Source organism: Monodon monoceros, unplaced genomic scaffold (assembly GCF_005190385.1).
Source record: "Monodon monoceros isolate NGI ecotype Baffin Bay Population unplaced genomic scaffold, NGI_Narwhal_1 Super_Scaffold_1, whole genome shotgun sequence".
Taxonomy (NCBI): domain Eukaryota; kingdom Metazoa; phylum Chordata; class Mammalia; order Artiodactyla; family Monodontidae; genus Monodon; species Monodon monoceros.
Window position 1 is genome coordinate 61098480 of NW_021703765.1, and position 25103 is coordinate 61123582.

At 48.6% G+C, this 25103-nt stretch overlaps 1 protein-coding gene across 2 annotated transcripts in view; it reads left to right on the forward strand.

Annotated features, from left to right (window-relative positions):
• Nucleotides 1-25103, forward strand: part of MED15 (mediator complex subunit 15) — a 60841-nt gene that overhangs the window by 14694 nt on the left and 21044 nt on the right. Inside the window, exons 1-2 of one of the 2 annotated variants that reach the window (XM_029230830.1) lie at nt 6922-8574; nt 10319-10406. In XM_029230830.1, the coding sequence (XP_029086663.1) occupies nt 10329-10406 (78 nt within the window). In that variant the 5' untranslated portion in view covers nt 6922-8574; nt 10319-10328. Of the gene's footprint in view, nt 1-6921; nt 8575-10318; nt 10407-25103 lie in introns of those variants that run through there. The other variant, XM_029230823.1, reaches the window with a different exon arrangement.

The following is a 25103-nucleotide window of genomic DNA, read 5'->3' on the forward strand; positions in this document are numbered from 1 at the left end:
GCTCCGCGGCATGTGGGATCTTCCCAGACTGGGGCACGAACCCGTGTCCGCTGCATCGGCAGGTGGAGTCTCAACCACTGCGCCACCAGGGAAGCCCATTCTGGAGAGTTTTTATCATAAATCGGGGTTGAATTTTGTCAAAAGCTTTTTCTGCATCTATTGAGATGATCATATGGTTTTTATTCTTCAGTTTGTTAATATGGTGTATCACATTGATTGATTTGCATATATTGAAGAATCCTTGCATCCCTGGGATGAATCCCACTTGATCATGGTGTATGATCCTTTTAATGTGTTGTTGGACTCTGTTTGCTAGTATTTTGTTGAGGATTTTTGCATTTATAGTCGTCAGTGATATTGGTTGGTAATTTTCTTTATTTGTAGGATCTTTATCTGGTTTTGGTATTAGGGTGATGGTGACCTCATAGAATGAGTTTGGGAGTGTTCCTTCCTCTGCAATTTTTTGGAAGAGTTTGAGAAGGATGGGTGTTAGCTCTTCTCTAAATGTTTGATAGAATTCACCTGTGAAGCCATATGGTCCTGGACTTCTGTTTGTTGGAAGATTTTTAATCACAGTTTCAATTTCATTACTTGTGGTTGGTCTGCTCATATTTTCTGTTTCTTCCTGGTTCAGTCTTGGAAGGTTATACCTGTCTAAGAATTTGTCCATTTCTTCCAGGTTGCCCATTTTATTGGCATAGAGTTGCTTGTAGTCTCTTAGGATGCTTTGTATTTCTGCAGTGTCTGTTGTAACTCCTCCTTTTTCATTTCTAATTTTATTGATTTGAGTCCTCTCCCTCTTTTTCTTGATGAGTCTAGCTAATGGTTTATCAATTTTGTTTATCTTCTCAAAGAACCAGCTTTTAGTTTTATTGATCTTTGCTATTGTTTTCTTTGTTTCTATTTCATTTATTTCTGCTTTGATCTTTATGATTTCTTTCCTTCTACTAACTTTGGGTTTTGTTTGTTCTTCTTTCTCTAGTTCCTTTAGGTTAAGGTTAGATTGTTTGAGATTTTTCTTGTTTCTTGAGGTAGGCTTGTATTGCTATAAACTTCCCTCTTGGAACTGCTTTTGCTGCGTCCCATAGGTTTCGGATCATTGTGTTTTCATTGTAATTTGTCTCTAGGTATTTTTTTATTTCCTCTTTGATTTCTTCAGTGATCTCTTGCTTATTTAGTAACGTATTGTTTAACCTCCATATGTTTGTATTTTTTACATTTTCTTCCCTGTAATTGATTTCTAATCTCATAATGTTGTGGTTGGAAAAGATGCTTGATATGATTTCAATTTTCTTAAATTTACCGAGGCTTGATTTGTGACCCAAGATGTGACCTATCCTGGAGAATGTTCCATGTGCACTTGAGAAGAAAGTATAATCTGCTGTTTTTGGATGGTATGTCCTATAAATATCAATTAAATCTATCTGGCCTATTGTGTCATTTAAAGCTTGTGTTTCCTTATTAATTTTCTGTGTGGATGATCTGTCCATTGGTGTAAGTGAGGTGTTAAGAGGCCCCCACTATTATTGTGTTACTGTCGATTTCCTCTTTTATAGCTGTTAGCAGTTGCCTTATGTATTGAGGTGCTCCTGTGTTGGGTGCATATATATTTATAATTGTTATATCTTCTTCTTGGATTGATCCCTTGATCATTATGTGGTGTCCTTCCTTGTCTCTTATAACATTCTTTATTTTAAAGTCTATTTTATCTGATATGAGTATTGCTACTCCAGCTTTCTTTTGATTTCCATTTGCATGGAATATCTTTTTCCATCCCCTCACTTTCAGTCTGTATCTGTCCCTAGGTCTGAAGTGGTTCTCTTGTAGACAGCATATATATGGGTCTTGTTTTTGTGTCCATTCAGTGAACCTGTATCTTTTGATTGGAGCATTTAATCCATTCACATTTAAAGTAATTATTGATATATGTTCCTATTACCATTTTCTTAATTGTTATGGGTTTGTTTTTGTAGGTCCTTTTCTTCTCTTGTGTTTCCCACTTAGAGAAGTTCCTTTAGCATTTGTCGTAGAGCTGGTTTGGTGGTACTGAATTCTCTTAGCTTTTGCTTGTCTGTAAAGCTTTTGATTTCTCCATCGAATCTGAATGAGATCCTTGCCAGGTAGAGTAATCTTGGTTGTAGTTTCTTCCCTTTCATCACTTTAAATATATCATGCCACTCCCTTCTGGCTTGTAGAGTTTCTGCTGAGAAATTAGCTGTTAACCTTATGGGAGTTCCCTTGTATGTTATTTGTTGTTTTTCCCTTGTTGCTTTCAATAATATTTCTTTGTCTTTAATTTTTGTCAGTTTGATTACTGTGTGTCTTGGCATGTTTTTCCTTGGATTTATCCTGCCTAGGACTCTGTGTGCTTCCTGGACTTGGGTGGCTATCTCCTTTCCCATGTTAGGGAAGCTTTCGACTATAATCTCTTCAAATATTTTCTTGGGTCCTTTCTCTTTCTCTTCTCCTTCTGGGACCCCCTATATTGTGAATGTTGTTGTGTTTAATGTTGTCCCAGAGGTCTCTTAAGCTGTCTTCATTTCTTTTCATTCTTTTTTCTTTATTCTGTTCCGTGGCAGTGAATTCCACCATTCTGTCTTCCAGGCCACTTGTCTGTTCTTCTGCGTCAGTTATTCTGCTATTGATTCCTTCTAGTGTATTTTTCATTTCAGTTATTGTATTGTTCATCTCTGTTTGTTTGTTCTTTAATTCTTCTAGGTGTTCTTTAATTCTTCTAGGTCTCTGTTAAACATTTCTTATATCTTCTTGATCTTTGCCTCCATTCTTTTTCTGAGGTCCTGGATCACCTTCACTATCATTACTCTGAATTCTTTTTCTGGAAGGTTGCCTATCTCCATTTGTTTTTCTGGGGTTTTATCTTGTTCCTTCATTTGGTACATAGTGCTCTGCCTTTTCATCTTGTCTATCTTTCTGTGAATGTGGTTTTTGTTGCACAGGCTGCAGGATTGTAGTTCTTCTTGCCTCTGCTGTCTGCCCTCTGGTGGATGAGGCTATCTAAGAGGCTTGTGCAAGTTTCCTGATGGGAGGGACTGGTGGTGAGTAGAGTTGGGTGTTGCTCTGGTGGGCAGAGCTCAGTAAAACTTTAATCCACTTGTCTGCTGATGGGTGGGGCTGGTTTTTCTCCCTGTTGGTTGTTTGGCCTGAGACGACCCAACACTGGAGCCTACCCAGCTCTCTGGTGGGACCGGTGGTGGGCTCTGGGAGGGCTCACGCCAAGGAGCACTTCCCAGAACTTCTGCTGCCAGTGTCCTTGTCCTCACGGTGAGCCACAGCCATCCCCCGCCTCTGCAGGAGACCCTCCAACACTAGCAGATAGGTCTGGTTCAGTCTCCTATGGTGTCACTGCTCCTTCCCCTGGGTCCTGATGTGCACACTACTTTCTGTGTGTCCTCCAAGAGTGGAGTCTCTGTTTCCCCCAGTCCTGTTGAAGTCCTGCAGTCAAATCCCGCTAGCCTTCAAAGTCTGATTCTCTAGAAATTCCTCCTCCCGTTGCCGGACCCCCAGGTTGAGAAGCCTGATGTGGGGCTCAGAACCTTCACTCCAGTGGGTGGGCTTTTGTGATATAAGTGTTCTCCAGTTTGTGAGTCACCCACCCAACAGTCATGGGATTTGATTTTATTGTGATTGCGCCCCTACTACCGTCTCATTGTGGCTTCTCCTTTGTCTTTGGATGTGTGGTATCTTTGTTGGTGAGTTGCAGTGGCTTCCTGTCTGATTGTTTAGCAGTTAGTTGTGATTCTGGTGCTCTTGCAAGAGGGAGTGAGTGCAAGTCCTTCTACTCCACCATCTTGAACCAATCTCCTACCTTCTTTTTATTTTATCTTTTATCTCCTGTTTTTCCATCTCTTTGTCTTCTAGCTCTGCTCTGTGGGAGATTTCTTCAATTTTATCTCTGACCCTTTGCTGCTAACATCTAATAGGCTTTTATTTGTAAGAACTTTTTTGTTGTTGTTGTAATCTGACTTTTCTGGTTTTATAGCATCTTGTTCTTGTTAAATGGATGCTATGTCTTATCTACTTGGATATTGAGATAGTTTCTGTTTTCTTCCTGCTGAGTTTCTTGCAGGGTCTTTATCTGCCATGTTAGGTGTCTGGGAGCCCTTGGTTGGCTGCCCACTCTCATATCGGGGCACTGTGAAGGCAACTGGAAATTAGACACTCAGATTCAGTCCCCCTTTCCAACCTGGAGGTTCATATCTCATTTAATTTTATTTTTAAAATGAAATTATTGCAGGGAGCTTATTTGGATTATGACTTAAGCTAGCACCTCACCCATCATATGGTTCTGTTCTTCTGCAGATGGGTTTCCTCTTTTTGGAGAGCCAGACCTTACATTGGAACCTGTATTTTTTTTTTATTAATTAATTTATTTTTGGCTGTGTTAAGTCTTCGTTGCTACACGCGGGCTTTCTCTAGTTGTGGCGAGTGGGGACTACTCTTTGTTGTAGTGCGTGGGCTTCTCATTGCGGTGGCTTCTCTTGTTGTGGAGTACGGGCTCTAGGCACGTGGGCTTCAGTAGTTGTGGCACGCGGGCTTAGTAGTTGTGGCTCGCAGGCTCTAGAGCACAGCCTCAGTAGTTATGGCACATGGGCTTCATTGCTCTGCGGCATGTGGGATCTTCCTGGATCTCCCTGGCGGATTCTTAACCACTGCGCCACCAGGGAAGTCCTGGAACCTGTATTTTTTTATTCTGACTGATCCTTTATCATCCTCCTCTCCAAATAAATTCCCGATTTTTAAAAAATTTGGTGCCTCAGAGAGTATAATATTTTGGGGGACCAACCAAAGGAAGTATAGGTCCTTTCTCACTTGAAAATATGAAACCCATAGATGTAGTGAGAATTTGTCAAAGTTGTGTTTCCCTCTCAGGGCCATTGTGGTGATTTGTTTTCCTCTGGTCTGTCTTCCCCTCCTATCTCGTCTGGAGGCAGGCTCCCAGGATTCCTTGGTGCTGGGCAGGTACAGAAGCTTTGGGCTGGCCACATCTGTGGAATGCATGGGCCCAACTGGCATTTAGGGAGGGTGGGACAGTTTTCTCTCTTGTGCTGACCTGAGCTGTGCTTTACCAAACAAACATCACCTAGGGCTGTGCCACAAGTGTGGGGAGCTCAGACACACAGGCCCTGGCTGAGAGTGGGGTGGGGCTGCCCTCAGCACCCCTCCTCAGATGTCAGGGCAGGGCTTGAAGTGCTGAGGTTCAGATACCTTTTTCTTATCTCTCTGGTTGGTGGCTGATAAAAATGTGTGAGGAATCTGTTTTCCATCTGGTAAAATCTTTTCCCCTTTTTGGCGTTTACTTTGGGCGATGTGCTTAGGAAAGCCTTCCTCCTCCTGATGTTGGGTATGTAACTGTCCTCCTGTTGTCTTCCAGTACTTTTGTGGTTTGGGATCTTACACTGGTTGAAGGGTTGCACACACCAGCTGCAGGCTCCTGTCCCAGTTTGGTGAACAGACTGCACACACAGGCGGTCCTTCACCAGGAAGCTTCTCCTCGAGGGTGGGGCAGGGCTGGCAAAAACTTACATCCATGGGAGGTCAGTTGGTTGACGGGTGTCATGGTTTTCAAATCAGGGGAAGATGCCTCTGGGCAGAATGAAAGTCTTTGGGTGGGTGGAGGGCATCCCGTCTGCCTGAGGCCAGGAGTTTAGACACTGGCACAGAGCCAAGGAGCTTGGGATCCCGGGAACTCAGCTTCCCGTTGGACCGGGGAGGCAGCATTGAGGAGGGTGGGGTAAGGAGAGAAGGGAACATAGGTGGGAGAGTCAGGCGAGACTGTTCTCTGACTGATTTCCTTAACACCCTGGTGCTTCCTGTGCCAGTGTGCCTGACGATGTTACTGCTGTAATCCTCAGGACAACCCCGTGAGATGGCATTGTCACTGTCCTCCCTCTGTAGGAGAGGACACACAGGCACCTCAAGGTGGCGCCTCCCTCGGGGATCACTGGTGGGGGTGTGTGTGGTGGGCAGTGAGAGCAGACGGAAGCCTGAGTGCACGTCGAGCTTACGTCCAGGCGCACCTGCCCAGGGACACACAGTGGGCTGGGTGTTTGCCTTTCCTCTGCAGATTCCAATGTCGGGGATGAGGACTGGACTCCAGTCGACAAATTGAGTTTCCCACTTTGGAGACAGGGTGGAGGTGAGGAGGAGCAGGTGTGCTGAGGCTGGACCTGTCCTAGCGCCCTTCATCCTGGCCTCAGTCCCTTCTGAGCATCCTTTATGGAGAGGATGCGCCTGGGGGTGGAGTGCCTCCAGGACCCAGAGCTGGCCAGTGGTCAGGGTGGAACTTGATCCCCGGTCTGTGTGTTTTGTACAAGTGATCGGAGCCCAGGCCCTCCCTTCTCTGCTTCCTGCCAGGTCCATCTGCCCAGCACAGGCCTTTCCCCAAGCCCCCTGGCCTCTACCACTGGGACGTGCCTGTGCCAGGCTTGGTGTCCCCCGAGCCTGTCACAGCAGTTCTGGGTTCTGCATGTCGTGTCCGTCAAAGTACATGGTGTCGCCATCCCTCATGTTATAAAAAATTGACACGGATGACCGCCTGCAGCGCGCAGAGGTGGATGCCACGGTCTGTTCTGCAGGTGTTCGTGGGACAGACAGGAAGCCAGCGATTTCCACAGGAGGTGCCGTGGGTGTGGTCAGAGCGACCACAGGGTTTCCATGAGGCAGAGAATAGGGGTGCTGCGTAAGTACAAGGTCGGAGGGCCCAGCGGGCAGGGCTAGGGAGAGAGCCGCCCTGGGAGAACGAGCAGAGTGGGTGAGGGAGGGGAGGGGGCTCCTCGCTGGACGGGCTGCCTGCCTTGCTGCTGAGGAGGAAGGCCCTTGAGGCAGGCGGGATATGGACTTGGGCAGAGGCTTGGGGAGCTGACAGAGGGGGTGGGGATGGGGTGGGGCCTGGAGACAGAGGCCACCACAGGGATGGCCACGGGTGCAGTGTGACATGTGGTGAGGATTGAACTGCAGGGAATGGCGTTCAGAATCGGGAAGCGAAGAGGAGGCTCCCGGGCATCCCGTCTGGACCATTGTGGGGCACAGAGCTCAGGCTGCTGGGTGTTTTCTTTTACTTTTTTTTTGCGGTATGCGGGCCTCTCACTGTTGTGGCGTCTCCCGTTGCGGAGCACAGGCTCCGGACGCGCAGGCTCAGCGGCCATGGCTCACGGGCCCAGCCACTCTGCGGCATGTGGGATCTTCCTGGACCGGGGCACGAACCCGTGTCCCCTGCATCGGCAGGCGGACTCTCAACCACTGCGCCACCAGGGAAGCCCTGGGTGTTTTCTTGGTGTGTCACCACAGATGGGGTCTGGGCTCCAGGTGGGGGACTCACGGGGCCCGGGTGGTGGGTCAAGTCTGGACCAGAGACCAGTGGAGCTCTGCCTGGCAGACGGGTGGCTGTGGAGCAGGGGCAGCCCCCCCAACCCTCTCCCACCCCCAGGTGCCTTGTGGAGCCTGGGTCTCAGTGAGGGCTGCGTGCTCTCAGCCCCCAATCATCTTGTCAGGGCTGGTCCGCCCAGGCCGTGGCCTGCAGACAGCCCTTCTGTCTCTCATGGTACTGATGCCTCCCTGACAGCCGCCAAGGTACTGGACCTGTGGCCGGGGTCTCGCCTGTGGGGCAGACCACGTGCTCACGCTCCTCCCTCCAGGCCTCTGAGGTTCTCCCTCTGCCCCAGTTGTGCTACTTTGTGTTTATTGACAGTCATTTATTGACAGTTGCCAGCAGAAGCCTGTTATCTGGGGGCGGAGGCCCAGGAGCCGTGGGTCCTGAGTGCGAAGGAGGGAGCCGGCACCTGTGCAGGCGCGTGAGATGCAGTCAGAGCCCGGATGGCGGATGGCGCCTCTGACAAAATGCTGAGGTGGCCGAAAATGACAGGACAGGCCCTTTCCTTGGGGGAAAGCGGAGGATTAGAACAGAACTGCCTGCTTCCTTTTTTGTCTCATCTTCTATTTTATGGAGTATGATCTGCAGACTGGAAACAGGAGCAAGAACGTTTTTGTTTTTTGTTTTGTTTTTAATTTTTGGCCGTGCCGCACGGTATGTGGGATCTTAGTTACCTGCCGGGGGATCAAACCTGTGCCCCCTGCAGTGGAAGCACAGAGTCTTAACCACTGGACTGCCAGGGAAGTCCCAAGAGCAAGAACATTTTTAACAGTATGGTTTGCAGAACTGAGAACAGTGTTCAGGGTGCCTGTCAGTTCTCCTGTTCGGGCAGCGCTGCGGGCGCAGTGGGGACGTGGCTGGTGCTCCTGGCAGAGCCTTCCCCCCGCCCCTGCCATGAGACCCCTTCCCTGAGCACGCTGAGCACGAGCACGCTGAGACCACCAGGCAGAACTGGGTGGTTACCCAGGCCCCGCTGCCTGCTGCTTGTGTTCCATTCTTGTCCACAGACACCTGTTTCTTGCCTCCTGTGTAGTTGATGCCCTTCAGGCTCTGAGTCACTAACAGCCGGTGCCCGTGCGTCCCCATCGTCTGTGGCGTTGCCCTGACCACGACAGGCCAGGGCTCCTGCTCCAGGAGATCCGGTGTCTTTGGCCCTGGAGAGGTCCCTCCACCACGAAGCACAGGTCTGTCTTGTCTCTGCAGACGTGCCAGGGTCTCTGCTGTGGGCAAGATGCAGTGTCTGCGGGGGGCCTGCAAGCCTGCCCCCTTCAGAGTTGTTGCCAGCAGCTCGGAGGACCATTTGTCACCAGCCAGGCACCTGGCCAAGCCCCCAGGTCTTCTGCTCGTGACGCAGGGCTGTCTGCGCCCCTCTTGGCCACTCTGCGCTTCACCTGGCTCCTGGGGCCTCTTCCCAGCCAGCTGTCAGCCGTCACGGCCCCCTCACGTGTCTACTGCTGTCCTTGGGGTTGCCCCAGTGGTCCGCAGCTCTGTGGCCCTCAGCTTCGGGCAAGCCTCTGTGGTAGGGTTAGCCTCATATGACTGTTGGAGGAGGGATGGGGGTGCTGGGGAGACCCCCCTTGAAGACAGGTCTGCTCAGTCACTTGTCGGAGCTGCTCGAGGACTCAGAACCCACGTTCGCACGTGGGACGCCTGCTCCGCTGGCCTCAGCCCCTGAGCGCCAGGTCCCCCTGGCCTGTCAGGGTCTCGCCTTGTCCTCCTGCATCCTTCCTTTTGCCTCTCTTTGATCCTGGTCACACATCCCCTCGTGCGAGCGTCTGCTCGACTCTGGATGCTTCTCCAGCAGGAACCCGTTGCTGCCTCCTGGCCCTGGTGCAGGCTCAGGGAAGCAGGCGGGAGGTGGGGGCTCTGGCCTCACGTGCGGAATTTGGCAGTGTGGTAGTCAGCAGCATTTTATCTTTCTTTATACGTTAGTACAGATTTATCCATCTCAGCATTTAGCCTCTTGTCTGGGGTTTCTCTCGGGATCATGAACGTGGTCCTGCAGCCCATGTGCACGCTCTTTCAGTACCCAGGGTGTGTGTGTGTTTGGAGCCATCAGAAAGCCTTCCAGCACCGGCTGGACTAGGCTTGTTGGATTCCCTTGGGAGAGGGGGGTCTTTATCAGTGAGCCCAGCGCTGGGAAGACAGGTCGGGAGACCCATCCTGTGGAGAAGAAGGCGGGCTGTGAGCAGAGGGGCCAGGCTTGTGGACCTGAGCCTGATGTGCTCCTTCCTTTCTAACAAATGCGCACCTATCCTTACCTTCGTCTGGGGGTGGGGTGGGGGTGGGGGAATGTGTGCTACCACCCAGAGGAGCTCGGGCTTAGCCATGTGCAGCAGAGCATCATGTGATGAAAACCTGGGGTCACATTCCGTCTCTTGCCATGCATGTGTTGGCATTTGTGTGGTCTGTCTCCTGCCCCCAACTGGAAGTTGTTGAGGTCAGGCTCATCTCCTTGGTCCCACTGAGAGGACCTGCATGTCCGACACAGGGACCTTTGCCTTGGGAGGAACTGAGAGGTGACTGGCATGGCCCCTTTGTTCCAGCAGAGGAGGCTTCCAGAGCAAGGGTCCCACTGCTCTTGACGCCAGAGTTGGATGGGGGCTCAGGTCACGTAGAGGGCAGGAAATGGAGGCCAGCTGGACACCCTGTTGTTTAATGTGCTGGTTGTGAGTAGCCTCTGGGCCTGGCCCCTCTGCCTGCTCAAGTTGGGTGGCTGCTTTGTTTCATGGTGACCGCCTTTCCTGTTCCTTCCTTCTTGTGGCGCTGCCCGCCTTCTCCTTTGCTCAGCTGCCTTTCATCGCTGTGCTGAGAGCCCCCCACCTTCGTGCCTCTCCTGGGCCTCAACCAGGCTGGTGGGCCAGGCCACATCCGTGGGCCTGCTGGCCAGGGAGCCTGTGTCAACATCTCTCCTCCTTTGTGTTCCAGAGAGGATGCCATGAGGAAGGCTGGCGTGGCCCACAGTAAATCCAGCAAGGACATGGAGAGCCACGTGTTTCTGAAGGCCAAGACCCGGGTAAGGCCCTGGGGGGTGGCTCCCAGTGGGGACGCTGCTGGAGGGCAGGGTGCCAGGCCATGGGGACGGGGTGGCTGCTCACTGTTGGGTGGCACTCTGTGGGAAGATCCTGTGTTTGTGGTATAGGTGCGGGAGGGGATTGGGTGGGCATCCAGGATGCAGGCGCAGCCTCCGACTCCAGACCTTGCTGTTGGCACCCCCATTCATGGTCAGCTCCCGTGAATCCTGTAGGGCGCTCCCTCGGGCCCCGGTGGTTCCTGTGGACGGTGCTCTGAGTAAGAACCGCTCTGTCCTCAGGCTCAGCCCTCCTGTGGGTCAGGGCCCTGACAGGTGGGCCCAGAAGGGTTCCTGTCCCCTTTTGTTAAATGATGCAGGTGATGCTCGTGGAGGGCGAGGCCTTGGTGAGGATGATGCTTGGGAACTTCACAGGTGGAGTGGTTGGGGCGGGTTTCCTGTGTGAGCTCTCGCGTGAACTGGGCATCACCACGGGCTTCACGTGACCACCTCCTGTCATCTGCTTTGGGGTAGAGCTGCTCGTAGAAATGAAACAGAACAGGCACAAAGAAGCAAGCGGCTTGTCTGGGTTACCTGGCTCGTGCAGGGCGGGCTGTGTCTGATGCACCAGCTCTGCCGAGCACCTGATGCCCGAGCGTGGTGCTGGAGCTCTAAGACCTACTGTGTGTCAAGAATCAGAAACAGGGACTTCCCTGGTGACACAGTGGTTAAGAATCCGCCTGCAAATGCAGGGGACACGGGTTTGAGCCCTGGTCCGGGAAGATCCCACATGCCGTGGAGCAACTAAGCCTGTGCGACACAACTACTGAGCCTGCACTCTTGAGCCTGCACACCGCAACTACTGAGCCTGTGTGCTGCAACTGCTGAAGCCCGTGCACCTAGAGGCTGTGCTCTGCAACAAGATAAGCCACCACAATGAGAAGCCCACGCCTTGCGACGAAGAGTAGCCCCCACTCACCACAACTAGAGAAAGCCCGCACACAGCAACGAAAACCCAATGCAGCCAAAAAGAAATACATAAATAGATAAATTTTTTTTAAAAAAAGAAGAGAAAAAAAAGAATCAAAAGCAGATGCTATTTATGGTTGGATCCGGGTTTAGGTAAACCAACTGTCAAGACGTACAGAGGTCCGTTGGGGAAACGTAGCCTGGTTTGAGTGTTTAGATGAGGTAAACATTTTCTGAAATGGAAAGGTAGAGATGATTGGCCGGAGAGTGCAGCTTCCAAAACAGAAACCATGTGTACAGCCTGGGCTTGGAGGTCAGAGCACACCAGCATGTGTTTGTGAGCACAAGTAGGTGGAGGACGAGCAGCAGAAGCCCGTGCACTGAGGTGGGCGGGCTCGTGCTGTGGACATAGAAAATGGTAAGTGTTATATTCTTTTTTTATAGCAACTTTATTGAGCTCTAATTCATATACTGTGCAATTCACCAATTTAAAGTGTACAGTTCAGTGGTTGGTCTTTTAGGATCTTCACAGAGTTGTGCAGCCATCACCACAATCCATTTTAGAGCATTTTCTTTTTTCTTTTCTTTTTTTTTTTTTCTTTGGCCACACCTTGCAGCTTATGGGATCTCAGTTCCCCGACCAGGGATTGAACATGGGCCATGACAGTGAAAGCCCGGAATCCTAACCACTTAGGCCCCCAGGGTACTCCCTAGAGCATTTTCTAAAGAATCTCTATACCCGTTAGCCGGTACTCGCCATTTTCCCTCAACCCTCAGTCCTAGGCAACCACTTATCTGCTTTCTGTTGCTATAGATTTGCTTATTTTGTACTTTTCATATAAATGCATCATAAAATATATGTTTCTGTGACTGGCTTCTTTCACTTAGCATAATATTTTTAATGTTCACCCATGAACCATTTTGTAGCATGTACTTTATTCCTTTTTATTGCCAAATAATATTCCATTGTATGGATGTACCATATTTTATTTATCCATCACCAGTTTATGGACATCTGGAGCGTTTCCACTTTTTGGCTGTTATAATAATGCTGCTATGAACATTTGTGTGCAAACTTTCCTGGGGACATATGTTTCCATTTCTCTTTCCTGTATACCTAGGAAAGGAACTGCTGAATCAGATGGTAACTCTGTATTTAACCTTTTGAGGAATTGCCACACTGTTTTCAAAGCAGCTGCACCATTTTACATTCCCACTAGGAGTGTATGAGGTTCCAATTTCTCCATTCCTCATCAATACTTGTTACTGTTTTTTTTTTTTTATTATAGCCATCATAATGAGTGTGAAGTGGTATCTAATTGTGGTTTTGATTTGCATTCCCAGATGACTTACTGTGTTTATTGGTCATTTGTATATTTTCTTTGGAGAAATGCTTATTGAAATCCTTTGCCCATTTTAAAATTGAGTTGTTGGTCTTTTTATTGCTAGATTGTAAGAACTCATTATTATTAGATACATAATTTGAAGATGTTTGGGAGATAAGAACCTTGGTGAGGGCTTATTGAATTATTTCAACTTTCAAAATACACAACTTGTTGGTCCAGTATTATTTGTTGTCTATTGCTTTATAAGGAACTACTGCAAAATGTAGTGGCCTAGAGCAATAATTGGTATCTGTCCTGATTCTTTGGGTCAGGATTGGGATGATTGGAACTGCCTGGCTGGCCATTCTTCTGGTCTCACTGGTGACCTCGGCGCAGCCACATTCAGCTGGCAGCCACCTGGTGTCTCCAGCAGCATAGCCCGGGCTTCGTTACAGCACAGTGGCTGGCTTCCAAGGCAGGGGACGTGGAAGCTGTCAGTCCCCTGAAGTCCTAGAACATCTCTGGGTCACAGCAAGTCCTAAGGCCAGTGTGGAGTCTGGGGAGGGAGTCGCTTCCACCTTCTCTGTGCGCTGTGGCCTGTGCATCCAAGGAGGCCAGCGGTTGTTAGCTGCCATCTTGGAGACTGGCCACCACAGAGACCCTCCCAGCAGCTGGGGAATAAGTCTTCCATCCCGAGGGGGCAACTGGCAGCACAACAGCCCCCGTCGCTGTCCTCACCTCTCCTTACTGCAGCCCACACCACACCTTAGCAATTTCAGTTGCATTTCCTTTGGTCAGGCTGGTTCTAAATCCCTAACTTCAAGAGGAGGCCCTGACTATTTGGAAGAGAGGTATTTATAGAGAGGTCTGGGAAGTTTCCTATGTCATTTTTAGAGACAGACTTTCTGCTTGGACACTGCTGTCCAGTGTCCAGTTTATTAGTCCTGCTCAAGCCCCACATGGAGCCTTGGGCCCTGTCATGCGGTGAGACCTTTCCTCCAGGGTGGGGCTCCGGAGGGACTCTCCAGTCAGGTGACAGCCGGCACGCTTGTTACCTGCCCCTCCCGCCTGAGACCCCATTAGAATGACTGTGAAAGAATGTAAAAGTGGGACCCAGAGCAAAGAAAAGGATACAGAAGAGTGATTTCTCTGTTTTTAGACTCCAGGAGGGTCCGGGAGGCAGAGGAGGTCATGGAAAAGGGGCTAACCTTCTCTTGGAATCCTGGCAAGCAGGTGGGTCCAGAGGTGTCCACCCTAAAGGAAACCGGGTCATCCATGGGCACCTCAGGCTGCCTGGTATACAACCCGGGCAAGGAAGACCTTGAGCACTCTTGTCTAAAAGACCACCAGCTCCAGATTGCCTGGTTGGTGCATGCTTCCAGTGTGGTGTTAGCACCCAGAGTTAAAGCTCTTCCCATTCTGTCAGGGGCTGGCCCTGGGTCTAACGGCCAGGCCCCATTGCTCCCTTTAAAGTGATGTGATGTCCCCTTGTAAGGCCCATGAAGCAGGTACAGTGCTGCTCTCCCCAGGATGCAGACGAGGAGGCTCAGGCACACAGATGCCAGGTAACTTGCCCAGGAGGTCACACACCCTGGGGATGTGGGGTAGGAGCCTACCCTCTTTGCTACTTGTGCTACTTCCCCCCATCTAGCAAAGCAAAAGACACCCAAACACCCACTTTAATTCTTAATATCTGAATTCCTGCAGGTGGGACTGCTCTCTGCCTCAAGGCAGAAACCACTTTCCCTGGGGGTGGTGGGTGGTATAATAATAGCAGCTCTAAGCACTCTGCAGATTCAGGAAGGTATGGCATCTGCTGGATGAGAGCACAGCCAGGGATCCCGGGACCTCTGCGTCGGCACCCACAGCGGCAGTGCATAGAGAGGCCTATTACAGCTGGGTGCATTGCTGAACATGTACTTATCACTTGGTTGTTTTTAAATTAAGCTTATATGTTAAACACACATCAACTGTTTTGCACGTTGTATAGTATTATGCAGAAGTAGTGCATGTCTCTGGTTTACAGCTGTAAACGCTGAGTCCCCACGGTGGGGGCCAAGGTGAAACCCAGGGACCAGGAGGCGGAGAACATCAGAACTGGGAAGTGACCTGGAGGCTAATTAGAGGAGGGCTGAGGGGCACAAGCAGCTGCTGGAATAAGAGGGCAAGAGCACAGCATGGGGAGAGCGGGAAGAGGCCGTGCACGTCTGATGAAGGAGACACTCTCCAACGTTCAGCCCTTTTTACGGACCTCGCAAGCCCAGGGTTGGCCTTTTGAATGAAACCGAATACATCTTCTGCTATCTTTGTTTAATCAGGGACAGCTATTGGAGGAGAAAAGCACAATTGTGTATAGTGAAAACGGCAAACCGCATGAAAAGACTAGTATTTTCTGAAAAACTGCTGAGACCTGCTAGATAGGCCTGGGTGTGGCCAGTTTTGACAGGTCCAGGGCTGTGCTCCTGCCCTCTGCTGTTTGTGCGGTGACAGCCAGGCCGCCTCCTCCACTACCCGGCGTCGGCGTGCTTGCTCGGAGGCCTCCTTGGAAATTCTACTTCTTTGGTTTTCAGTCGCTCCATTTTCACTAGCATATACTGAGGAGCTGAGAGAGTACAGACACTCCGTGTAGTCCTCGTGACTTTCTCCAATTCAGCTGTGAAGAACACGAGGTGTGGGGCAAATCAGCAGTAGCATGGGGAGCTAGCTTGCTTTCTTTCGATCTTATTTTTTAATTTAAACTGGGTAAGGAACCCACTGTCATTTGTTTTATTATTTAATTTTTGTATGTTTAAAATATTTTATAATGTATAAGGGTAAAATTTTAAAATACGTGAATCACAACACAATACTTACCAAAGGTCCCATGTTGCTGAGAACACTGGCTCTAGAGCACCTGCTCTGGGAATTGATACATTTTTCAAGTATGAGGAAAAGTTTCTAACAGACTTTGTAGAAACTGACAAAATGATTCTAAGGAAACTCAAGGGACCCAGCATAGCCAAAACAATCTTGGAAAAGAACAAATGGTGCTGGGACATCTGCTGGATTATCACATGTATGATATTGAGGTAGGACCCCAGTCTCATACCATATACCAGCATTAACTCAAAATGGATCAAAGACCTAAAACTGTTAAACTTTTATTTTTTATTTATTTTTGGCTGCATTGGGTCTTCATTGCTGTGCACAGGCTTTCTCTAGTTGCGGTGAGCTGGGGCTCCTCTTCGTTGAGGTGCGCGGGCTTCTCATTGCGGAGGTTTCTCATTGCAGAGCATGGGCTCTAGGCGCGTAGGCTCATAGTTGTGGCTCGCGGGCTCTAGAGCACAGGCTCAGTAGTTGTGGCGCACGGGCTTAGTTGCTCCGCAGCATGTGGGATCTTCCTGTGGGACCAGGGCTTGAAGCTGTGTCCCCTGCTTTTACAGGCGGATTCTTAACCACTGCGCTACCAGGGAAGTTCTAAAACTAAAATTTTTAGAAGAAAATATAGGCATGAATCTTTGTGACCTCAGATTAGGCAATGGTTTCTTACATGTGACACCAAAAGCACAAGCAACAAAAGAAAACATAGATTAATTTGACTTCATCAAAATTAAACACTATTGTGCATCAAAGGATACCATCAAGAGAGTAAAATGACAGCCTATGGAATGGGAGAAAATATTTGCAAATCAAATATCTGATGATATCTGATGAGGGACTGGTATCAGATTATATAAAGAACTGCAACTCAACAACAACAACAAAAGAAACCAAACAACCTAATTCAAAAATGGGCAAAGAACTTGAATAGACATTTCTCCAGAGAAGACATATTGGGTTGGCTAAAAAAGTTCATTCGTTTTTTTTCCGTAAGATGGCTCTAGTAGCGCTTAGTTGTCTTTAACTTTCTTCAAAACAATTTTGTTAGATTGCATTGTGACAGCTGTCATATCAGTGTGCATTTAAAAAAAAATTAACAAAATTGGAGAATTTTTGTGTAGCCATTTTAATATTGAAGATGGAAGAAAAACATTTTTTAAAATTGTTTTATTATGCTTTATTACTTCAAGAAAGGTAAAAATGCAACTGAAATGCAAAGAAAGATTTGTGCAGTGTATGGAGAAGGTGCTGTGACTGATCAAACGTGTCAAAAGTGGTTTGTGAAGTTTCTTGCTGGGGATTTCCTGCTGGACGATGCTCCACGGTCGGGTAGACCAGTTGAAGTTGATAGCGATCAAACTGAGACATTAATTGAGAACAATCAATGTTATACCATGCAGGAGATAGCTGACATACTCAAAATATCCAAATCAAGCGTTGAAAATCATTTGCATCAGCTTGGTTATGTTAATCGCTTTGATGTTTCGGTTCCACGTAAGTTAAGCAAAAAAAACCTTCTTGACCATATTTCCACATGTGATTCTCCATTTAAACGTAGTGAAAACATTTTTTTTGTTTTTTGGTGTTTTTTTTGTTTGTTTGGTTTTTTTTGGTGGTACGCGTGCCTCTCACTGCTGTGGCCTCTCCCATTGTGGAGCACAGGCTCCGGATGCGCAGGCTCAGCGGCCATGGCTCACGGGCCCAGCCACTCCGCGGCATGTGGGATCTTCCCGGACCGGGGCATGAACCCGTGTCCCCTGCATCGGCAGGCGGACTCTCAACCACTGCGCCACCAGGGAAGCCCAAACGTTTTGTTTTTAAAACAAATTGCGTCGGGATGAAAAGTGGATACTGTACAATAATGTAGAATGGAAGAGATCAGTGGGGCAAGCGAAATGAACCACCACCAACCACACCAAAGGCTGGTCTTCATCCAAAGAAGGTGATGTTGTGTATATGGTGGGATTGGAAGGGAGTTCTCTATTATGAGCTACTTCTGGAAAACCAAACGATTAATTCCAACAAGTACTGCTCCCGATTAGACCAACTGAAAGCAGCACTCAATGAAAAGCGTCCAGAATTAGTCAACAGAAAACGCATAATCTTCCATCACGATAACGCCAGACCTCATGTTTCTTTGATGACCAGGCAAAAACTGTTACACCTTGGCTGGGAAGTTCTGATTCATCCGCCGTATTCACCAGACATTTGCACCTTTGGATTTACATTTATTTCAGTCTTTACAAAATTCTCTTAATGGAAAAAATGTCAATTCCCTGGAAGACTGTAAAAGACACCTAGAACAGTTCTTTGCTCAAAAAGATAAAAAGTTTTGAGGGACTTCCCTGGTGGTGCAGTGGTTAAGAATCCTCCTGCCAATGCAGGGGACATGGGTTTGATCTCTGGTCTGGGAAGACCCCACATGCCGCAGAGCAACTAAGTAAATGTGCCACAACTACTAAGCCTGCGCTCTAGAGCCCGCGTGCCAAACTGCTGAGCCTGCGTGCCACAACTACTGAAGCCTGCGCGCCCTAGAGCCTGCCCGTTGCAACTACTGAGCCCGCCTGCCGCAACTACTGAGGCCCATGTGCCTCGAGCCTGTGCTCCGCAACAAGAGAAGCCACCGCAATGAGAAGCCCACTCAACAAAGAGTAACCCCCGCTTGCCGCAACTAGAGAAAACCCGTGTGCAGCAATGAAGACCCAATGCAGCCAAAAAAATTTTTTTTTAAATAAAAAGTTTTGGGAAGATGGAATTTTGAAGTTGTCTGAAAAATGGCAGAAGGTAGTGGAACAAAGTGGTGAATACATTGTTCAATAAAGTTCTTGGTGAAAGTAAAAAATGTGTCTTTATTTTTACTTAAAAACCAAAGGGCTTCCCTGGTGGTGCAGTGGTTGAGAGTCTGCCTGCCGATGCAGGGGACACGGGTTTGTGCCCCGGTCTGGGAAGATCCCACATGCCGCGCAGCGGCTAGGCCCGTGAGCCATGGCCTCTGAGCCTGCGCATCCGGAGCCTGTGCTCCACAACGGGAGAGGCCACAACAGTGAGAGGCCCGCATACCGCAAAAAAAAAAAAAAAAAAAAACCAAAGGAACTATTTTGGCCAGCCCAGTACAAATGGCCAAGAAGCACATGAAAGGATGCTCAATATCACTAGTCCTTAGGGAAAGGCGAATCCAAACCACAGTGAGATACAACGTCACACTCATGATGGCTATAATAAAAAAAGATGATAAGTATTGGTGAGATATTGGCACCTCATACGTTGCTGGAAGGAATGTATAGTGGAGCAGCCACTGTGGAAAACAGTGTGGTGATTCCTCAGAAATTAAACAGAGTTACCATATATGCACAGAACTTGTGCAGAAATACTCATAGCATCACTCATAATAGCCAGAAAGTTGGAACACCCAAATGTTTATCAGCTGATGAGTGGATAAAGAAAATGTGGTGTGTCTGTATAATGGACTGTTATCTGGCCGTATAATGGACTGAAGTACTGATACATGGTACAACACAGATGAACCTTGAAAACTTCACGGTAAGTGTAGTGAAATAGTCACAAGGGAGCACGTATTGTATGATGCATTTGTATAAAATGCCCAGAATAGGCCAATCTATAGAGGCAGTGTATTAGTTTCCTGTAGCTGCTGGACAAATTCCCACAGACTTGGAGGCTACAGTCTCTGGACTCATGGCTTTGGCCTCTTGGCCCAAGGCTCTCCCCGGTGGTCATGTTTGCAGCCAGTAGTTTTACCAGCCTGTTTCCTGCCTGTTGACTTTGGGAGTCTGACACCCTTTTAAAATTTCATCCAGTCTCTCCCTTTTAGTCTAAACTGGCAGTGTTTCTGCTGGTATGACGCTTTAAACCGTGAATATGTGACATATTCATGCCATCAGACAGAAGGTTTCCCCACAGATGTTTCATCCCTGTAATTTCATCCCTATTCCTGGCATCTGTGAGACGACTGAGAGGATTCATCACATGCCTGATCTCTTTGGCACTAGCATAGTCTGTGCAACCTCAGCCTTCTCTCCAGAGCACACATTCCTACAGTGAATCTCCTAATTTTAGTGTTTCTTTGTAATCTGAATAGCCTGGGAATTTCTGAAACCAAGTCCAGGTTCCTTTATGCTTAACGGTTCTTCCCTCAGTTTCTTTCTTTACTCCCAATTTCACTGTAAGCAGCAAGAAGAAAGCAGGCCAGGACTTCTCTGGTGGCGCAGTGGTTAAGAATCCGCCTGCCAATGCAGGGGACACAGGTTCGAGCCCTGGTCCGGGAAAATCCCACATGCCGCGGAGCAACTAAGCCCGTGCGCCACAACTACTGAGCTTGTGCACCACAACTACTAAGCCCACATGCCACAGCTACTGAAGCCCGCGTGCTCAAGGGCCCGTGCTCTGCAAAAAAGAGAAGCCACTGCAATGAGAAGCCCGTGCACTGCAACAAAGAGTAGCCCCTGCTCGCCACAACTAAAGAAAGCTTGTGTGCAGCAACGAAGACCCAACGCAGCCAAAAATAAATAATTTTTTTTAAAAAAAGAAGAAAGCAGGCTAGACCTTCCACACTTTGTTTGGAAGTCTACTCAGCCGAATATCCAGGTTCATTGCTTACAAGGTCTGCCTTCCTCTCAACTAGGGTACGATTCAGCTAGACTTCTGGACACTGTATGACAGGGGTTCTATGTGCTCTTGTTTCCAATCACACGTTCCTCTTTCCCCTGAGCCCTCACCAGAAACACTTTTAACATTCACCTTTTCCCCAGCATTCTGTTCCTGATGACATCTGTATTCTCTAAGATGACATGAGCTTTCTGACCAGCTCCTTTTCTTCCTTTGAGTCCTCAGTAACAGAGTGTTTACCATGCGTGTTCCCACCAACAGTATTCCCTGTGGCCTGGCTCCCTCTTGCCTGCCCCTTATTTCTTGTGAACCCTCTTGCCTGCCCCTTATTTCTTGTGAACCAGGTGTTCGATCAAAAGAGCACAGTATGCAGGGGTCTTGTTAGCAAGAAGACATTGGAGGTGGTGCCTCATATTTGTATATATTGTATATATTTCTGGGTGTCTTGATTTTCCCACAAGGCCACAGTTGATCAGGAGTTGGGAGAGTGACAGTCTGACTCTTTTATGAAGTTTCCCATCCACTTGTCAGCTGATGATTCCATCATTTAACTGGGCGTTGCAAACTGGTACTTGTCCTGAATTCTGGCTTTTCTTCCACATTTATTAGATGGAATTGTCTTGCCAGGAAAGGTTTTCTTTCATCCACCAGTGCTACTTGGTTGCTTGAAACACAGCCTGTTCGGGACCGTCAGGAGTACTGACTGTCTTGTGGAATTGCTGCCCTTGGTACCCAGGGGCAAGTGCCGGGGCTTGGGGGTGGGGTGAGGCTGCTTCTCTTCCTGTGAGTGGTGGTGTGAGCATGGCTCTGCATCAAGCGAGTTTCAGGCCTTGCAGCCGTTCATTTTGATGTGTCTCCAGTGGCTGCTCACAGGCACATTCCTGACCCCTTGGGGCCCGTGTCACAACCCCTTAATCTTTTGTAGCTTGCTTGCATCTTGGCCCAGAATCAGCTGTTGCTCTAAGGAGCCCTGGTTCCTTTTCAAGGGTGAAATGGTACTTGGGGCTTGCAGTGTGGGCATGGGGCTGCTCACGGCTTCTGCTCTTTTTTGTGAACAGAGCTAAGGAGTCATATGTTTTTGAAACAACAACCTCAAAACCCCATAATTTCACATTGATATTTCCAATTACGGGGTTTTACTTTTATTTTAAACATGTACCTGCTCTCTTTTGTGAATATCTTGTCTTCTAATGTCATTGGCATAATTACTCTAAAATACCTTCAGAATAAACAGACCAATATTAGCACTTATATTAGTAGCAAATAACAAAATGTGGAATGAAGTTTAAGATTTCTTTACAGCTCTGTGTGTACTTAAAATGTACCCCTTCCCCTAAGGACATATGGTTTTTTTGTTTTGTTTGCTTTTTGTTTTTTAAAATGATCAATCAAAAGAACTCTTTTCCCTATGATTCTGACACCAACTTGATATCAGCTCATATGTTTGGTTGGTTTTGCATTTTTAGGAATTGTACTTTTTTTTTTTTATTTTTGGCTGCGTTGGGTCTTTGTTGCTGCACGCGGGCTTTCTCTAGTTGTGGTGAGCCGGGGCTACTCTTCGTTGCGGCGCGCGGGCTTCTCATTGCGGTGGCTTCTCATTGCGGTGGCTGCTCATTGCGGTGGCTTCTCATGGGCTCTAGGCGCGCAGGCTTCAGTAGTTGAGGCTTGTGGGCTCTAGAGTACAGGCTCAGTTGTTGTGGCACGGGCTTAGTTGCTCCGCGGCATGTGGGATCGTCCCAGACCAGGGCTCGAACCCGTGTCCCCTGCATTGGCAGGCGGATTCTTAACCACTCTACCACCAGGGAAGTCCCTGTACTTTTTTCTTTTGATTTGGCTTTGTCTTCAATTTGGTAAAAGATTACATACTTCCAATGTGAAAGCTGTATAACAAGGTGGGAAGTTTCATTTCCACGCCACTTCCTGATACCTCTGGGGATTTAATTGTTGATCTGCAGCATTTCTTTTTGCAGGTATAAAGCAAATATACATGTTCAGATTCCCCGAATCTTATACAAAAGGTATAACAGTGTAGCATCTAGTGTGTGGACTGTGGCATCTTACCTGGAACATGTGTGTCCTTCCTGTTGCTCCCTCCACATCCATGAGGGGATTCGTCCTCCACCTTTGCTGTCAGGCCCTCATGCAAGACTTGTACAGGTTAGACAAAGTGTATAAACTGCAGGAAGCTTTCTTCCCACATTTCTGTCTTCTCACCTGCAAACCAGCCCGCTAGTAGTACCTGCCTCACTGGGCAGTTGGAAGAATTGAGTGTGTTAATTATTTGTAAAGCATTCAGAGCTGTGCCTGGCCCGGAGTCAGTGCGGCGTGTGAGCTGTCACTGCTGTGCTCTGGCCGTACCCAGCCTGGATGCTTGTATTTTTGCTGTCAGGAGGGGGAGATGATAAAGGTGGAGTGAAGATAAGGGAGGTACACGCTCCTTGGCCCATTTATGGGACTGTCCTGGAGTGGGGGTGCCTTGGAGCAGAAGAGGGGTCATAACCTCTCTGTCTGCATGGAGGCTGGGAACTCTCACGCCCAGGGAAGCCAATCTAGACATAGAGTAAGGTAGCTGCCCTGGGGAGTCAGAGGAGGATCAAATCAGCAGGCCTGAAGCACTCTACCCTCAACGTGCTGGGTGATGTATTTACCCACAGGAGCGCCCCTTGGTGACAGTGTGACTGACCACTCCCTGTGCCCGCTTCTCCTGTCAGGTGGTTGCTGCCCCCCTCTGTCCCCTTCAGGCCTCCTCATGCTGGTCTGGCCCCCAGAGCCTCTGCTGCACTGGGCTGTGGGCAGCCTCAGTGAGCGCAGACCATGGATGCCTTGTGCCCACCTGGCTCCAAGCACTCGGTCCTGGTTCTGTGCCAAGGGCTCTGGGGACATGCTCCTGAGCCCCATTTACTGTATGTGTCGGAGTAAAATATCTGGTTGCTGGTTTTGTTTTGTTTTGTTTTATAACTGAAGTATAGTTGATTTACAATGTTGTGTTTTTTCCTTACGGCAAAGTGATTCAGTTATACATATGTATATTTTCTATTATGGTTTATCACAGGATATTGAATATAGATCCCTGTGCTATACCTTGTTGTTTATCCATTCTGTATATAATAGTTTGCATCTGCTAACCCCAAACTCCCGGTCCATCCCTCCCCTAGCACCCCCCAGCCCCGGCAACCACAACTCTGTTCTCTATGTCCATGAGTCTGTTTCTGTTTCATAGATAAGTTCATTTATCATATTTTAGATTCCCCATATAAGTAATACCATATGGTATTTGTCTGACTGACTTCGCTTAGTATAACAATCTCTGGGTCCATCCATGTTGCTGCAAATGGCATTATTTCATTCTTTTTTATGACTGAGTAATATTCCATTGTATGTATACATACTACATCCTCTTTATCCATTCATCTGTCAGTGGACACTTAGGTGCTTCCATGTCTTGGCTATTGTAAATAGTGCTGATGTGAACATAGGGGTACACGTATATTTTTGAATTAGAGTTTTCTCCGGATATATGCCCAAGAGTGGGATTGCAGGATCATATGGTAATTCTATTTTTAGTTTTTTGAGGAACCTCCATACTGTTTGCCATAGTGGCTGCATCAGTTTACATTCCCACTAACAGTGTTGGAGAGTTCCCTTTTCTCCAAACTCTCCAGCATTTGTTGTTTGTGGACTTTTTAATGATCTGGTTGCTTTTTAAACCTGCTTCCTCTTGCTTCACCTTTTATGGAAGTAGAAAAAGCTCAACAAATTCTTTTAAGATTTCTCCAACCCAAAAGATGGCCAAGGCCTTACTGAGACGTCAGCTCTTGACCTGGCAAGCTCCCCGTCCTTGGCCACCTCATTTCGGAGCTTCCTTTAGCCCCCACTTTCCTTGTACCCCACTCACCACCCTGTTGTCCTTCAAGGACCAGCCTGGTCAGGTGATCGGTGGGATCCTTTTCCTCCCAGAAATTTGTGGGGGGCATTGGGAGGGGGAGTGTTGAACACATCTCCCATGTGTCCTGTCCTTTGGTACCTGCCCCGTGGCCTCCCTGGGCCTTTCCCCCGCGTTTTCCTCTGCTGATGCCATGGCTGAGAAAACAGTGGTGGGTGAAGTTTGAGATCAGTGAGGGCTGATGGGGGTTACAAAGTGTGCTTATGTTGTTAACATTCGTCTGAGGCCCCCTTTATGTGTTTCCCTTGGAGGTGTTCTCGTGACGGCAGGTTCACTGTCTGTCCCAGGCTCACGGGTTGTCCCCTGTGGTGGGTCCTGGGCTGCGGGGGTCGTCTCCTCTGGCTGCTGTTGAGTGGACTCAGTGTCATGGTGACTTAGGCGGGGGTCAAGTGAGCAGGCGGGGTGAAAGCTCTGCCCTTTCTGCCTGCCTTGCCAGAAAGATGGTCTCTGAGAAGCTCTCTGAAATAAGATTTTAGTTACGAACATCCCTTCTTTGACCCCAAGACAAACTCACAGTAGTGATTTCCCTGGAACCCCTGGAGTGAGTGTCCTTGATTACAAAGAGGACAAATGGTGGAAGGCAGGCCCTGCTGGGAGGTTCCAGAAACACAGCGAGAACCAAGAGGGCCCTGGGCAGTGGCCTTCACCTGCTTCCTTGAGCGGCACTGTGCCCTCTCCCTGGGCCGTGCAGTGAATTCAGATCAGTGGGAGCTGGGGAAAGCACAGCCAGGGCGCCCAGCCAGATTTGCATGCAAATATGACGTCAGCAGTGGAAAAGCAACAGGCCGGTGTGAAAAGCGAAAGTACTTTGGTACAAATGGAGCAAAGACAAAAGCGGCCCTCCTGTGTCTACTTCTGAGATGCCCTGTGACCCCGGGCCAGCCCCTCTGCAGAAAGACGGGTGCCTGAGCCCCCCCCCCCGCCCCGTGACCCTCGCCAGGGTTTACAGCAGGGCGGAGGAGCAGCATCTTCTAGTGTCTTGGT